General features: G+C 34.5%; 1 protein-coding gene across 1 annotated transcript in view; it reads left to right on the forward strand.

Annotated features, from left to right (window-relative positions):
* The window catches only part of ZCCHC2 (zinc finger CCHC-type containing 2), a 93,034-nt gene that overhangs the window by 21,934 nt on the left and 53,937 nt on the right, over positions 1 to 17,163 (forward strand). Inside the window, exons 3-4 of the mRNA XM_044682262.1 lie at positions 11,062 to 11,173; positions 15,580 to 15,656. Coding sequence (XP_044538197.1) covers positions 11,062 to 11,173; positions 15,580 to 15,656 — 189 coding nt within the window. The remainder of the gene's footprint in view (positions 1 to 11,061; positions 11,174 to 15,579; positions 15,657 to 17,163) is intronic.

Consider the following 17,163-nt stretch of genomic DNA (forward strand, 5'->3'; position numbering starts at 1 on the left):
CTTTCAGAAAAGTTATCTTTTGAAAGTACTTTCAACTTGAATTGTGACCTGGGAAATGATAATTTTTTTAGAGATAGTTTGAGGACAAATTCTGTAGTGAGCATATTTAGGTCTCAGGAACAGAAGGCCAAAATTTTCAAGAAGATTCCTAAAAATCTGAAGAGAATCTCAGGATAAAAAAAGTCATATTCCCATTTTAGGTCCTTGTGACAAATATTTTTTCAGCCAATCTGAAAGAAACCTAAGAGGCAAACTTCAAGCCAATCACAGGTTTATTGAGAAAGTATTCTTCAGCAAAGCTGAGTCGTTCCTCCCCCCCCCCAAGACAATTGAATGAGTTTCCCATTCTTTATATACCCTAACATTACATTACATCATGATACATTTTCTGAAGATGGATGCTTGCTAGCTTCTTGAGGAGGTAACACAGCTTCTTATTGAGTCCTGATTGGTTAGAATGGTCCTTAAGCCACTATGTTAGGTCATGACCTCATCATGGTCATGAGAGGTCCAGGGCCACCACCACTCCTTCAGGTATGCCATATATGGTTGATAGACCTTCTGCTTAGAGAATGCTCACCCTCACACAAATTAAGTCATACCCTCCTGCAACGTGTACACAGAGGCCTTCCGCCCAGTTAGGATCATGCTTTATATAGTTACAGAAAAATAGCTAAATATATTGCATTTGATTTGCTTAACCTTATAAAACATAGTTATTATAATTCTAATAATTACTAGTCAATCATTATCCCAGATTAATCACTTCCTTTGGCTAAATACTGGTTAATTCTGTCATTGGAAGGGTCAGAGATTCTCATTCTCTTAATCCTTTTATCTTCAAACCATCTCAGTGCCCTTTTTTTGGTGCCTTTGTGTGGAGAAATGTACCATCACTCTCATGAAGATCCCTTAATGGTGTCCAAATGAAAGAAGGATTCCCTGTATTTTGGTGAGGGTCTTCCAAATGTGCCTTCTTCCAGAAGATATTATTCTGATGGCCTCAACTCCCAAATATACTAGAATCTCCTTAGGAAGATCACAATTATTGATGATAGGTGAAAAATGCATTTGAGTCACAGCAACACACATATTTGTTACAGGTATTGTTAGACAGTGAGTTAACCCAAGAATTGAATAGAAGGAAGAAAACAAACTGGATCACATTTGATAATTTGAGTAGTATTTTTGATGATTTCAAAGTGCTCTTATACAAAATCTTTTGATTAATCTAATTAAATCTAAATCCAAATATCTAGATATAGTTCAGTTACTTCAGTAGTTTCGGCTCATTGCTCACTGGACAAAGATTACACATTTTAGAGTAGGAACAGTTGAAGTTTTCTAAGTTTGAATAGAAAGATGAAAAAGGCTCAGACCTCACAGACAAACAAAATAGTAGCTAAGCAACCAGAAATCAACCATTTGTTAAAAACACCAGTTAGAACCATCTCTATTTATATCTACAATCTTAATCAGATTGCACCTTCACCACAGGCTTTTATTGGAAGCCAATCACTATGGCTGAGAGATATTCTTTTACCCATAGCTACAGCAGTCTGGGGAGAAGGGGCAGAGGAAGACCAGTCACTGGTGGAGATTATAATAATAAATATGCATACAGTGTTGTAAAGTTTACAGAATGCTTTTCTCACAATAGCTCTCTGAAGTAATGGAACTCTCCATTTCGCAGCTGAAGAAAATGAGATTTAAGAGGTTATAAATGACTTGCTTTTGGTCACACAGTTAATGAATGTAAAGGGGAAGGACCAAGTTCATGTCTCCTGACACTAGGTCCATTGATCTTTCCACTGTGCCATATGATTGCAGAAGTGCTGGATTTGGAGTTAAGAGCTTTAGATTTTCGTCTTGGTTCTAGCATTAGCTTGTGAACATGGGCTAGGTACATCCCTGGGCTCCAGGTTTCCCCAAATCCTAGCCAGTCTGGTACTTGTTTAGAGTTGTTGGGGATGGGGTGAATCTTTTGCTTTATGAATCTTAAAAGTATTTTTTAAAATGGGAGATGTAGTGATTGCAGAACAAGAAAGTAGGCCCATGGAGAGATCTGGAGGTAGAAAGAGAATGTTGTTACAATGGATGACTGAAGAATCAAGGTTAAGAGGAAAAACTGAGGCCAGAACAGGAAGAGTCAAAGAAAAGAATTTCTGAGTTCAAGATTTTGGAAGGATGGAAGTTTCTAGTTAGTGATACAGAGGTTGGAGGTATGGCCATCATGATAACAGATGGTGAAGCTAGAGTGGAGGTTGAAATTATAGCATTTGAGAAGATGAAGGTACATAGAAGGCTCATCAACAAGAAGTTAACAATTTTAATGGCAATGATTAAGGGATGAAGTGAAAAGAAAACTGTTAGCCAAGTGCCAAAGTCATTCAAGAGGATAAGATAGTATCCTGGAGATGAGTAGATAAATGAATGACAAGGATCTGAATAGAGAGGTGCAATCTAATTGAAAGAACTTGAAAGATTGTTAGTGATAATAGCGAAGCAAAAGTCTAGAATGGAAACAGGTTTGAAGTCTTTTTTTTTTATATTGAAAAAGTTACCTGTCTAAATCTCACTAGATATTTTTACTTATAAAAATGAAGGATTAGAGCTTTAAAAAGTCTCTTATAGTTCTAAATTGTAAGAGCCTATAAGCGATACTATAGAACAACTGATAGTAGGAGTAAGTTGACTTTTTCACCTAGCTTTGTAAAACGAAAAGGAGATGGAGTCTGAGAGTAGAAGGGACCAAAAAATGACCTTCAATCTGATGTTCTTAAGGGAAAGTTGAATTTAGTGTGGAAGTAAAACAAGGAATGCAGGATGTTCTAAAAGTCTTAGTGTAGTTTTAAGGTATTAAAGCTTAAATTGTTCTTCCACTACTGGAGATCCCAAAAGTTTTAATGCATTTTAGGTTGAAACTGCACCAAGACTTCAGGGACTGCAGTAAATGGAGGAATAAAGTAGTAAAGGCATAAAGGGAATCTTGAACAAAGAAGGATAGGAGATAGAGCAGGGGTGAATTAAATTGCATAGATATCATAGAGAAAAAGTGGCAAGAAAAGAGGATTTGCTGTCTAGGTATGGTTTTCCATGACAAGAATTCCACAGTTTGTGGAAGGATTTACAGCAATAATGTAGAGAGTATAGAATAAATTAGTCCTAAGGTGATTTCCAGTTGCTCAAATGTTTCAAGGGTGCAGCTGGTGACTTCCATTTAGATAACAGGTTCTTAACCTGTCATCCCTGGGTCCCCAAAGGATCTACAGATAGACTTTAGAGGGTCCATGAACTTGAATGGGGAAAAAAATTAAGCCTTTTCACTAATCTTTGAAGTATATCCTTCAGTTATGAATACAGGCAACAAACATTATTCTGAGATGGGGTCCATGTGATTAAAAAAAAAAAGGTTAACTCCTAAATTTAGAATGTTAGTAACAGGCCTTCAGAAATGGCATTTTCTTTGTTTTCAGTGTTTTTTTGTAGTTACTCCCTTAAAGGTTTTTGTGGTTGGAAGAAGGAAGATTGGAGGTTGAGGGGTAAGATCTGATCTTGTTCAAGGTCAACCCACCAACATTAAATCAAAAGTGAGATTAGGAACACAAATTCAGATTGGTCTAGGACTGAACTTTTGATTCTCTGGACTGGTTGAGTCAGACTATCTAGCTAGTCAGTTGTTGGTGTATGGTGTAACAACTGCATGTGTCACACGTTTGATACCATCTCCAAAATTTTAGTTGAACCAGATATCGGGTGAGGCATTCAGGGAAGTGAGTGTGAAAGGGAATAGTGACTAGAAATCTTGTTTTCTGAACTTTTAAGTATGCAATACATACTTAAATCTCTTGCTTTCTCCCATTATCTTTCTCATAACTGACACTTTGTATTAGACATTGTTACTCAGATTATTGTTTGCAGAGCTGGACATCTCACCATTATTAGATGGTGATTTATATTAGTTAAGTCCTAGGGTCAGTCTATAGCAGTACAGAAAGTAAAATTTATTCGATATTTCTTTTCTTTTAAATAACCCATGATGAAATAAGGTCCTCTAGTCTCTCTAGTTTAAGCTTTATAGCATTTCATTATAGATATAAATGGAGTTATCCAAAAAAGAAAAACTTAAAGCTTAAAAGCATTAAAAATAGAATGCTTAACTTAGACATTTCTTTCAAGTCTGAAAAAAAAGCCTATTCTATGAAATAGTCTTTAATTTTAGTAAAAATCTTTACCATTAGTACAAGAAAGGAGAACTGCCACATCCTTTTTTATTTTTTTATTTTTACCTAGAGTATTCTTTAGATTTAAGTTCCTCTTGAAAGAACCAGGAAAGAAATATTTTGGAAATTTGGAAAATTATGTAGTATTAAATCAAAATTGAACTTTTGTTACTTAAAATGATGTTCGAATAGCGCTAATCTGTTTTAACTGCATCTTATATGGTAAGGAAATGCTAACTAGGACTCTGTCCACATGTGAGGTAAAGTAGTTTAAAATTTTTAGAGTATAAAATTTCATGACCCCACTTGCCGCAATCTGTTAGTATAATTGCTATCATCTTACTGCTCATGCGAGTTGTTAAACTACTTTTATCTTTTGTAAAAATATCTGCAGTAGGATATTTAGATTTTCTCGATTTTGAAATGACAAGCAGAAAATCCACTGGGAAAAAAAACTCATGAACATACTGACTTCACAGCAAAGAGTTAGAAAGTTGAAAAACCCAACACTGTTGACAAAATGTTTTATTATATATTCTTCATCACCTAATCTTATTGTACTCCTAAATTTTTGTTTCTCCCTGACTTCCTTATACCCAGGCAGCAAATCTTGTGGATTCTTTCTTTGTACTATCTTTTATATCAATTCCTTTTTATTCCCATTGTCAACATTTCAATTAAGTTCCATGTTACCCCATTGATCACTGGGTCATAGATTTAGAGCTGGGAGTCCAGTTCCTTTAAAAATAAGGAAATGGAGGCAGAGAGAAGCTAAGTGACTTTGCCAAGGTCACACAGCTAATAAGGAACTAAGGCAAGATTGGAACTTGGGTCTTAATGGCTATAATCTGGCATTCTATCCAATATGCCACTTAGCTGCCTCAGTAGTCTGGGAATTGATCTTTTCTCGTCTCTGTGTTCTTAGTATCCTGAATATACTCAGCATACCACTATCAAATTAATCTTAAAACATTGGGTTGATATATTCATAAACTCTAAAATTCCATAATCTGATCATAACCTCTTATTATTCTACTGTTACTTTATTCAGAACCCTCTTCTTCCTCCTCACTCTTCTCCTTTTGCTGTGACCCTTTGGTGAACCAGTTCAACTCTACGCTGTACTCTTACTGTTCCTGGCCTTCTTATCCTATTGCTCTTCTTTCCCTGCCAAACCTTAGCCTTCCTAGGCTTGTGTTACCCAAGGAAGCTGGAGAAAATCGCTACAGATTTGTTACCTAATCTAAACTGGACCCTCCTTGTGGCAGTCTTTTCACTTTCCTAATCTATTCACAGTTCCACTCATCACAGCACTTTTCCCAAATCTTTTTAAACCTCTTCAAACCTCTCATGTCTACCCTCTTCCTCACCCTCTCAGTTGAAAACCTTGCCTTCTGTTTCACTTTAAAAATTGGGGCCGTTCTCTGTGAGCTGCTTCTTCTTCCCTCCAACTCCTCATCTCACATCATTCAGTTGCTTCCTGCAAAGATATATAATAGCATCCTTCACACATCTCACAAGAAGAGTTCATTCTTCTTGCCAAGGCAAACCCCTCTATATGTATGTGTCTGATTTGATCCTATCTTCTCTGGCAGATTTCTGCCTTTATCAGCCCTATTCTCACTTACCTTCAGTCTCTCCTTATCTACTGGCTAGTTCTTACCTGTCTACAAACATGTCTGTGTCCCCCGTCATCCTTTTATTTCATTCATCTGCCTCTGCTGTCATCCAGTATTTCTCTTCCTTTATTGGCTAAGCTTCTTGAGATCATGTGTAACAGGTACCACTACTTTCTTTCCTTTCTTCTTAATTCTGTAATTTGCTTTATGACTTCATCATCAAGACCTCTTCTCTCAGGTGGCTGGTCAAAGATTAAATGACTGAGGAAACAAAGGTTCGATCATCTGAACATATTGATCTATTAAGCACAAATTAAAAGCTTAATAAATGTTTGTTGACCTGACATTTAATATTTGGGAATATTTTTTTTAATTGGCACATAACTAGTATATGCCAGAGATTGACCTGAACCAATATCAACCAGATTCTGTGACTGGCTCTAGTCTATCATGCCATGCTGTCTCTGTGTATAAATACCCTCTGGTAGGGTGTAGCTGCCTCTGTTTATAGGGAAATCCTAATAAAAATTATTTTACAAATATGAGAAAGTGGGATTTAGGGGGCAGCTGGGTAACTCAGTGGATTGAGAGTCAGGCCTGGAGATGGGAGGACCCTAAGTTCAAGTCTGGCCTCAGACACTTCCCAGCTGTTTGACCCTGGGCAAGTCACTTAACCCCCATTACCTAACCCTTACCACTCTTCTGCCTTAGAACCAATACACAGTATTGATTCTAAGATGGAAGGTAAGGGTTTAAAAAAACAAAAAGGGTGGGATTTAAATATTCATAGTCAGATGTTTTCATTGCCATGTTTTTTGTTTGCTTTTGTTATTAATTCTGTGGGCTATTTTCTCTTTTATTGTGGGTGGAGGTTCTACTGAGATCTTGGAAATCGGTCTTTGGGTACCTTAAAAAAAATTTTGCCTCCAAATATTTTACTTTGCAACAACATGTCTCCTTTACCATGCTGACCCACTAAAAAGGGCTCGAATTTAACATATTTTCTATGGAATTCACCCTGAGGTCATGTCCAAATGAGTCCTGGCTGAGTGGATGAGTCTGCATCAGCCAAGAGCTGGTCTGGGCAAAGCAAATTCTTTTCTCTTCATAATTGGCTGTTAGCTAGTCTCTAGACTTTGCTCCCAAACTTCCTAGTATCTCAGACCTTTACAGAGTTGTAAAGATATTCAGTTTCTTTCACCTTGGAATAGAAATGAATATATATATACCACAAAGACAAAAATGACCAAAGGCCCTTCCTCCATCAGGAATCCTTTTCCAATTTGTCAGGCCAGAAAGCCAGAATCTTGAATTATCTCCAAAACATTTCCACCTGAATGTTTCTGGTAGGATGTAGCTGCCCTCCTTTTCTTGAGTGCCATATTTACTTCATGGTGTATCATGTACTAAATTGAGATACCATTGTCTTTGCTGAAAATAACTATACAAATGCTGGTGAATCTTTTCTTTGTAACTGATAATAACCTGGCTTAGTTGAGTTCATACTCAATTCTGTGGAAGCTGTTTGAGCTACTACTGTCTACTCTTGTTGCCTTCCTTTTCTCTTTATTTCTTAGCTCTTTGCATTCTGGCTTCTGACTTTACTTAGCAGAGAAGATGTTCTCCAAAGGTACAAATAATCGTTAATTGCTAGATCTAAAGCCTTTTCCCAAGTTATCTTTTTTGACTTCTCTACAATTTTTAATGTTGTTAGTCATTCTTTCTTCCTGGAAACTCTCCTATCTGGGTTTTTGTGGCATTGAACTCATGTTTTTCATACTTGCTTGACCATTCCTTTGGTAGATCAACACTCTCTCCCCATTAGTTATTATAATTAAAATTCTCTGGAGACTGTCTTAATTTTATAACTATGTATTAAATAGCAAAAAGTAGGCCAGAGAGAGAAGCACAGGACTAGCTTTTTCAACCATCTCTGCTGCCAGCCCAGAGCCCAGACCTCATACCCTCCTGAGTCCCTGGTTCTAGGGGAAAGGACCAACTTCCTATCCCCTCTGTCATGATATCCTTCCCAAGCCTCCCTGTTTGGAGGACTTAGACCTCAATCAGGATGAGAAGTGGTCTTCTGGATACCTGGAATAACTGGAATAACCATACATGTCATTCATTACCTATGAGAATCCTTATTTGTGGATAAAATAAAGAACTTTTTTCTACCCTACCTCAGCCTGGGAAGAGAAGACAGTTTATGGCTTAAGTCTTAAGATCTTTTTTTTTTTTTTTTTTTTTTTTTGCTTTAAAAATCGAAGGGTTGTTTGGGGGACCAAAAAGGAACAACAAATTAATATTAACTTTCCACATAGTGTAGCCCAAGACTTTTTCCTTATTCTCACCTTTTACAGTCCTTGCTTTCTTTAAAAACTCACATGAAGGGTCACATTTTACATGAAGCATTCCCTATCTACTACTATCCCTAACTACTAATCCCATCCTTAATAGAATTATCTTTAATTTATTTTGTATATATTCTCAGTGTACATATTATCTTCTCCATAAAAAGTAGGCTCCTCGAAGATAAGGAATGTTTCCTTTTATATCTTTTTATCTTCTGTGCTTGGTATGGTGCCTAGGACATAGTAGATTCTTAATAAAGGCTTGTTTGATTTTAATGAGATGGCATTTTGATAATCTTATCCTTTTTAGTAATATTTGTAAAATGAATGTGTGGTCCTTGGATTGCATATCCTCTTCATTTTTACTTACCCTCTATAACATTGTTCCTATGGACCTAATTTTTTGGGTAGCGTTTCATCCAACATTTTATTAGGCAGGGCATGTCATTGTACTAATTGACCTAGAAGTTATAAAGTTTTATCTCATAAAATTATGACTTTAAAGTTGAAAAGAGAACATAAAGGAAACTAATGTAACTCTCTTCTTTTACAGATTAGAAAACTCAGACTAAGTGATAAAATGACTTGTCCAAGGCTACATAGATTATATAGCAGAGATCAGATTGAACCTCAGGTCCTCTCAGTTCAAATCTCATTCCCTCCCCCACCCCACCCCACCCCCTACTATAGCAAGATTTAGCACCTCTTACTACTTAAAAAATTAAGATAATTTATGTAGGATAAATTTTATATAACTGGATTTTCTCGGAAGAAACAAGATCCAAGGGAGAACAATCATAATAATCATTTAACAAAGTTTTCACAAGTATCCACTGCTATTAACTTATATAATTCATCTGGAAATGTACAATTTTAAATCAAAAGGTGAAAATTTTTATTTAAAAAAAACTAGATAATACAGCTTCATGTGGATCACAGAAATTAATTGGGGTGAATTCTTAGTGAAATTTAAGTGTAGCCTGAGTCTCAAATAAAATTGGTCCAAATGCTTTGATTCTCTGGGCCTCCTACTTAGTGGGGAGATTGAAAGAGAGTGAGAGAACAACTTCTTTTAACTTTTATTAAAGTAGTTTTATTAAAGTATGCAGAAAAACTTAAATCAGTTTTAACTTGGAATGAATTCTTAATGACATTTATTTTAATCATTTATGTCTTAAATTGTCATTTTTGTTGAGGAATATGAATTTATGCAATTTTAGAATGTACACACATAGTCTGCTTAATACTTGGTAGTAACCCTGGAAGGGACGCTAAGTTTGGGACATTTGAATTTAGTTACCAATTCAATAGTTATTAGATGCTTATACAATTTAAGGCATTGTGCTCCTGGACATAGAAAGGCAAAACCAGCACTTAAGGAATTTACTTTTACCAGAGGGGAAATTCTGTATATATATCTGGTTCTCATAAAGCAGAATAGTTACTACCAAATCCTAGATAGGTTACTTCTACTCATGTGACTTTAGGAAAGTCATACTACTTTATTTGTATCTAAAGAGTTTCATCTACAAAATGAAGGAGTTGGACTAGATCAGTGGTTCCCAAACTTTTTTGGCCTATCGCCCCCTTTCCAGAAAAAATATTACTTAGCCCCCTGGAAATGAATTTTTAAAAAAATTTTAATAGCAATTAATAGGAAAGATAAATGCACCTGTGGCCATCACCACCTCCCTGGATCGCTGCAGCACCCACCAGGGGGTGGTAGCGCCCACTTTGGGAATCACTGGACTAGATGATCCGTTAAGGTTTCTTCTAAGCTCTTAAATCCTTTGCTTTTTCACCATACTCTGTTCCCAGGTTACACTATAACATCTTATTAAAACCATATTAAGTTTGCAAGATAACAGATTATATAAAGAAGAATGCAGAAAATTCCAAAGGAATACACATAAATTGGTATAATTAGGAATTTGATTCTTAACTTGTTTTTAACAAATTCTTAACTTGTGGTCCATAAACTTAAAAAAAATTTTATAACTATTTCAATAAAATTTGTTTCCTTTGTAATCCAATATATTTCATTTTATAATTAAAAACATTATGTGGTGAAGGGGCCCATAGTTTACCAAGCTGCCAAAGGGAGTCCTTGATGATGACAACAAAAACAACAACAGCAACAAAAGTTTAAGAACCTCTGATCTAAGGGATTGGGCTTTTTTGTCCCCAGAGATTGCTTTCTGTTTAGTATGCCAAAATATTAAATTGAAGTCAATCAATCAATAAGCATTTATGAAACAGTCTACCAGCTACTGTGTTAGATGTTGGAGATGCAAAGACAAAATTAAAACTGTCCTAGACCTCAAAGAACTTAAAGTTTGTTGGGGAAATAATGATTACATATTTGAAGGGGAAGCCACTAGTGGCTGAAAGGGGAAGTGTCAGGAAAAGATTTCATGTAGAAGGTGATATTTGAGCTGAATAATTTGAAGGAAATAATAAGGAATTCCAAGAGGTAGAGCTGAAGAGGAGAATGCATTCTAGATATCAAGAACTTCTAATGCAGAGACACCAAGCCAGAGGTTGAGTTGTATGTGCAATAACAAGTTAAAAGTGTTCTAGATCATAGGATTCACTAAATTATGATAGAAGTATTATAATCCCAAGAGGACTAGAAGAGAAATATTTTATAGTAAATTGAAAAGAAGGTTGTTGTTTGATTTTTTTTTAACTTTCTTATTCTTTATGCCTTCTTTTGGCCAATCTCAATTATCCTTAAAGTTGCTGGTAAATTCATTACAAATATTGACAGAAGTATTAAACTTTGAAATGTTCTGTTACAGAGAAATTCATTATCCTTATTTAAAAGGCTGTATAATGTTAATTAATATGATGCTATTTTTCATCTAGAATGATACTTCCCATGGTGATTATATCCGAAATAATGAAACCAGTTTGATGGAACAATCCCCTATACTTCATGATGGACTTACAATGGCCTCTCATAGATCTCAGCGAGAAGGTATGAAGGTAGTTTTGAAAAGCTTACTGTTGGCTTAAGTATTTCTCTTAATGTGTTGGGGGAAACAAGTTTACTTATTAATTATGGAAATTCACTCCAAGGTATTAAAGTATTTCATGTACCTTCTTTTCAGATAGAGTAATAGGGAGAGGGAATGAAAAAAATTCTAATTTAATGCAAAGAAATGGTCAAGTTGACACTATTGAAGAAAGACAAGAAATTTTTTTCTTTTGCATTTAGGAATCCCTTCCCATGTACTAAGAAGGAGAATCAATGCGGGTAGGGGTGGGGAAAGGTATTCACAAGTGTGGTGCCTTTACCTGGATTTCTGATGCACCATAAATTATTTTCATTTTAAACATAATATATATACTCAGAAGAGTTGTACCTTGCTTTTCAATTAATTTTTTTTTAAACTCTCAAGGGCAGCTAGTTGGTGAAGAGAATAAAGCACTAGGCCTGGATTCAGAAAGACCTGAGTTAAAATTCAACCTTAGATACTAACTACTATCCATAAACAAGTTAATGTCTATTTGCCTCAGTTTCCTCATCTGGGAAATAGGAATAGTACTTTCCAGGGTTCTAGTGAGAATAAAATGAGATAAAAATTGTAAAGTACTTAACATAATGCCTGACATATAGTAAGTACTATATAAATGTTAGCAATTATTATTACTAAAGTATGCTTTTAAAAAAAAAACCTAACCTTCTCTCTTAGTAACAACTCTATGGAAGAAGAGCATCAAGGGCTAGGCAAAAGGGGTAGTTAAGTGACTTGACCAGTCATATAGCTAAGAAGTACCTGAGGCCAGATTTAAACTCAGAACCTTCCAACTCCAGGCCTGGCAATCTATTCCACTGCTACCCATCTGCCCCTAAAGTATGCTTTACAAATTGTAGTATAACTTAATAATTATTCAAACTACAGAAATAGATTATGCCATTATATTTTACCCTTTATTTAACCATCCTTATTTGCCAAATCATTATTTCCTAGTTTTTTTTTTATATTTTTAATTCTCAACCATTTTCTTTTTTGATGCTTCTCTTAGCAGATCTTTTTCTGTTGGTTTCAAGATTTAATCAATATTTGTAATATAAATGTTTAGAATAAATAGTTTTGGAATTTATCCATTTTTTTGTCTAGAACTTTTTACAATTGGTCATTTTAACTATTTCAAATGAAAATGATCATTTTCAAGTCACTAATAACTACTTTTCACAGCTTCATTTTTTAAAGTCACATTGAATTTCAATTTATTAAAGTTTGAATGTTTCATTCTGTCCCAAATTTATTTTATGTGGCAAGAAAGGTTTTTTCATTGATGCATAGAAATTCAAAATGTCAAATTTATGTGAAATGTAATTTTTAAATTCTCAATTGTGAACATAATCATCAGGAATGTTGATTATATAATCCCCTTTGAGATTTGTTGGAGTTTTCTTCTTCTTTTTTTTAAACCCTTGCCTTCCATTTTAGAATCAGTACTGTATATTGGTTCTAAGGTAGAAGAGTGGTAAGGGCTTGGCAATGAAGATTAAGTGACTTGCCCAGGATCACACAGCTAGGAAGTGTCTAAGGCCAGATTTGAACTTCGATCTCTCATCTCTAGGCCTGGCTCTCAATCCATTGAGCTACCCAGCTGCCCCTAGTTTTCTATTTTTAAAATTTTTTATTTTGCTTTTTATAATACATATTGTATTCAGGATGTATTAGTCTCCTAAAAATCTTGATGCCTGTATATTAGTTCCCAACTATAGTGATTAGTTTAATGTCAGAACAGACAATGCATTCAGAGAATCTAAAGAGCTATGATAAGGTTTAGGAAGTACATGACCAAAAAATATTGTGAAAAATGTAGGAGTACAGTTAGTATTTCTTCATCATTATTCATGATTATTTCTGATTTGAACCCAGGACTGTCTCTTGGCCTGGCTCTCTATCCACTGAGCCACCCAGCTGCCCTCAAGAGGATGCTTTATTCAGAAAGAACAGAATAGATATCAGGTGGTTTGGAGGAAAATTTTATATGAAGAATTATGTATAAAAATCCAGATATCTAAGAAGAAAAACATTTGAGAGTATTTGAGTAAAAAAGTGGAGAAAGACAGGATTGTATTGTGACATATACTACAGACCATCTGACTAGGAGGAAGAAATTAGATCTGTTTGGGGAAATTGGTTGCAAGTTTGTCATGGAATCCTGATCCTATGGTGATGAGGAACTTCAAATGAAAATTTACTACATCTTTCTCTGACATATATCTCCTTCCCCTTTCCTCCAAAAGCTGACCAGGCATTTGACTTAAGGATTTCAACTTCCAAAAGATAGAGGAAGTAACAAGAGCTACTACTATACTTGACTTAATTCTGACCAACCAGGAGGAACTGGTTTGCATAGAAACCTATGGAACAAATGACCATTACATCCTAGTTTTTTAAGAGCAGAGAAGTTGAGAGGCAGCGAGGTACATTGGAAAGAAGTAGGTTTTAAAGTTTAGAGAAAGGGTTAGATAAGATTCAGTGGCCCACTATTTTTGAAAGGAACATCAACAATCCAAGAGAAATGAGAAATCCTCAAAAATGAAATTTTTTGGATACAAGCAGAATTTATTTTGGTGAGAAGGGAAAAGAGGACTACTAAAAGAGATGAATGTGTAGCAAACTCATTGGTCAACTTATTTTTAAAACTTGTGTGGAAGATAGAAGTAAGGATCAAGAATGAATATAAAAGTATATCTTGATTATGTAAGAATTGTCTAACACCACTATGAACTTAATTCAGGATGGATAGATGATTATAAATAAGGTGGTACATCTTAAATTCTGTTGGGAACAGTACAATTTTTTGAAGTGAATCTGTTAGTAAATGATAGAAGGCAGAACTATTCAACATTTATTTATTTATTTCTCTGCTAAGGGAATTGAACTTTGAATTAAGCAAGAATAAAAGAAAATAGAAAAAGGAAATCAAAGATAAATTTTAAAAGACAGACATTAGCTGCCCTTAACAAGTTCATATCACCAGGCTTGGATAAATTGCAACCCAGAATATTGAAAGAACTGGTAGGGGTGTAGTTGGTAAGCTTTTTATTTTAATTTTTTTAATCATCATCTATAAAATATTGTGGGAAATGAGAGGACTATTGCAGAATTGGAGATGAACCAGTGTCCAAATTTTCAAGTTGCTGAAGTGCCTATGGTCTGGAAACCTTAAATCAGTTCATTCAACTTTTCTTCCTGGCAAAATTCTAAAATAAAAAGCTCTGACTATTAAAAGTCATCATGACTTTATTAAGAATACCTAATTTCAGAATCTTACTTCCTTTCTATGTTAGGAAAACTGAAAGTTGGATTTGGAAGATCCTGTAAACAGAGTATACTTCAATTTCTTCCAGCACTTGCTAAAGGGTTTTATGCTATTGTTGTGAGCAAGATAAAAGAGATGTATGATAGTATATAAGTAGCATAAATGATAGTATAGTCAGGTACATTTGAAACTGGTTTGATACCTAGACCTAAAGAATGAGAATTAGTGTCTATTTAATGTCAGGCATTTTTAGTGGAGAACCCTGAGGAATTTGTCTTTGGTCACATGCTGTCTGATATTTTTAGTGGTGACTTGGATAGAAGTTTAATATGCTTGTCAAACTTGGTTATGATACGAAGCTAGCATGTTGAATACCAAGATTTAAATAGAGCCCACTAGATTTTGAAAGATGTAGTGAAGCAAAATAATGCAATTTAATAGACACATGTGAATTTGAATTTAAAAAAAAATCTATTTCAAGAGTAAAAAGCAGGGGGTGTGGGAATGTTGTGCCTTCACAGTTCCTATGAGTATTGTCTCTAGGGTTTTTAGTGGACCGTAGGCCCAGTATGAGTCAATGGTGAGACTTAACAATCAAGAAAGTTCTCTTACTTAGTTTGGTGTGACCTTGAACCAGGTCACTGAATGCCTCCAAACCTATTTTCTTCATCTGTAAAATGAGGACATATTAAGATTTTGGACTTTTTTGGACTTTTTTCACATTAAGAATATTTGTGAAAGCACATAAGATAATAGTAAAAATTTACTCAAGTATGCAATTACTATACATTTACAAGGTTTTATTTTTATTATGTAGCTCTACTGCTTTTTAGTATATCATTGTTAGATTTCATTTACTCATCTGTCTTACAGTAGACAAATAATTGCTTCTTTGAAGAATTTTCTCCTACTAATACTCTTGAGTCTTAATATTTGAGAAAGTTTTTTCATATGAGTTTGGAGAAGGGATTTCATCTTTTAATTGATGGCTAACAAATTAATACTTTCCCCATGTCTCAACTTCAAAATGAGACTTTTAGCCATGGTCTTGTGTATGTTATTGAAATAAAACAACATCATTCCCTTTCTTTTCAGCTGTACACATTGAGAAAATAATACTGAAAGGAGTGCAAAGAAAAAGGGCTGACAAGCATTGGGAATACACCTTCAAAGTAAGTTAACATATTTGAAATATTTAGAGCATTTCTTATGTCAGATTTTCTTTAAAATATAGAAATCGACATTTGGAAACCTTTGAGTAATTGTAGTTGTGGGTGTGTGTGATCAGATATTCCCATTCATGGAATATAATGAAAAATCTATTTTCAAAAATTGTAAAATAAAGCATAACATTAAAATGATATGAACATTTTTTTAACCTTGGATTAAATGAGCTGCATTCATAATATTGTAGACAGACGGGATCAGGTGGGTAATCACATTAAAACTTTTTATAGAAGAGGAAAATGAGACTCAGTAAAGTTAAATGAAACAATATTGCCAGAATTTGTCACATAAAGAAAATGGTATACTTGGTTAATTTTCAACTTGAGGCACCCATGTCACATTTTGATGCCTGGAAATTAGTTTTTGAAAAAACAAATGAAAAAAGTGCTATTTTTTTCTTTAAACTTTAAAGGGATTGCCTATAATCAACACTTTTGCCACGTTGTGTCTTGAGAACATTTGGTGATGAACTTTTTGGTAAAAATGAAGTTTTCAATGATATTTGGTAGAATACTAAGGAAAAAAGTTTACAAAATTGAAAACAAAAAAGAAGTCCTTGGATCATTTGTTATATGAATAAGGTAGCAGATGTAGCTTCTCCAGCTTCCTTCAAGTATCAGCTAATGGCTCACCTTTCTGCAAGAAGCTGTTCCCAGTCCTTAACCATAGTACCTTCCATCTGAGATTATCTCTAGTTTACTTCATTGGTACATAGTTTTTGTTAGCATTTTGTTTCCTCAGTAAACTGAGCTGATAGAAACACCCAGGATTGGCTTTTGTTTTTATTTTGCCTTTCTTTGCATCCTTAGTGATTAGTATTGTGCCCAGTAAATAGGTGCTTCAAAAATGCTTATTGATTTGTTGACATGTATCTTAATGACTTCATTAGGATCTCTGAGGATTGTTGTCTGATTCCTCATCTGTAAAAAGGAGTTGGCTTAGAGTTCTTAAATTCTGTGATTTTTTTTTTTTAAGATTTGAAAGGGAATATATGTGAAAATGCTTTAGGTTTTCAGTTTAGATGCATATGGTATGTCTACCATATCTGCGGCTCTTCTAAGTTAGATAATAGAAGTGAAGGCATAAACAAATATAATGTGCCATACAATATAATACAGATAGATTTTAAATTTAAATTTTTATTGACATCTTTTATTTTTATTTTGCTAACATTTCCAAATACAGCATACCCTTTTCTCTACGCCTCCCAGAGAATATACTCATAACAGAATTTTAAAAGGCAAAGCAAATGAGCAAAACCACTCCTTTTGTTGAACAAGCATGACAAGATATGCAGGGTTTCACTTCTGAAAATAAGTGCCTTCTTATAACTTCTTTAGAACCAACCTTGGTCATTATAATTTTACAACATTTAATTTCCATTGTTATTGCTGTTTCCATTTAAATTGTTGTTGTCATTATATATACTTTCTTGGTCTATGCTTCATTTCC

The sequence above is a fragment of the Gracilinanus agilis genome, chromosome 1 (genome assembly GCF_016433145.1).
Source record: "Gracilinanus agilis isolate LMUSP501 chromosome 1, AgileGrace, whole genome shotgun sequence".
Taxonomy (NCBI): domain Eukaryota; kingdom Metazoa; phylum Chordata; class Mammalia; order Didelphimorphia; family Didelphidae; genus Gracilinanus; species Gracilinanus agilis.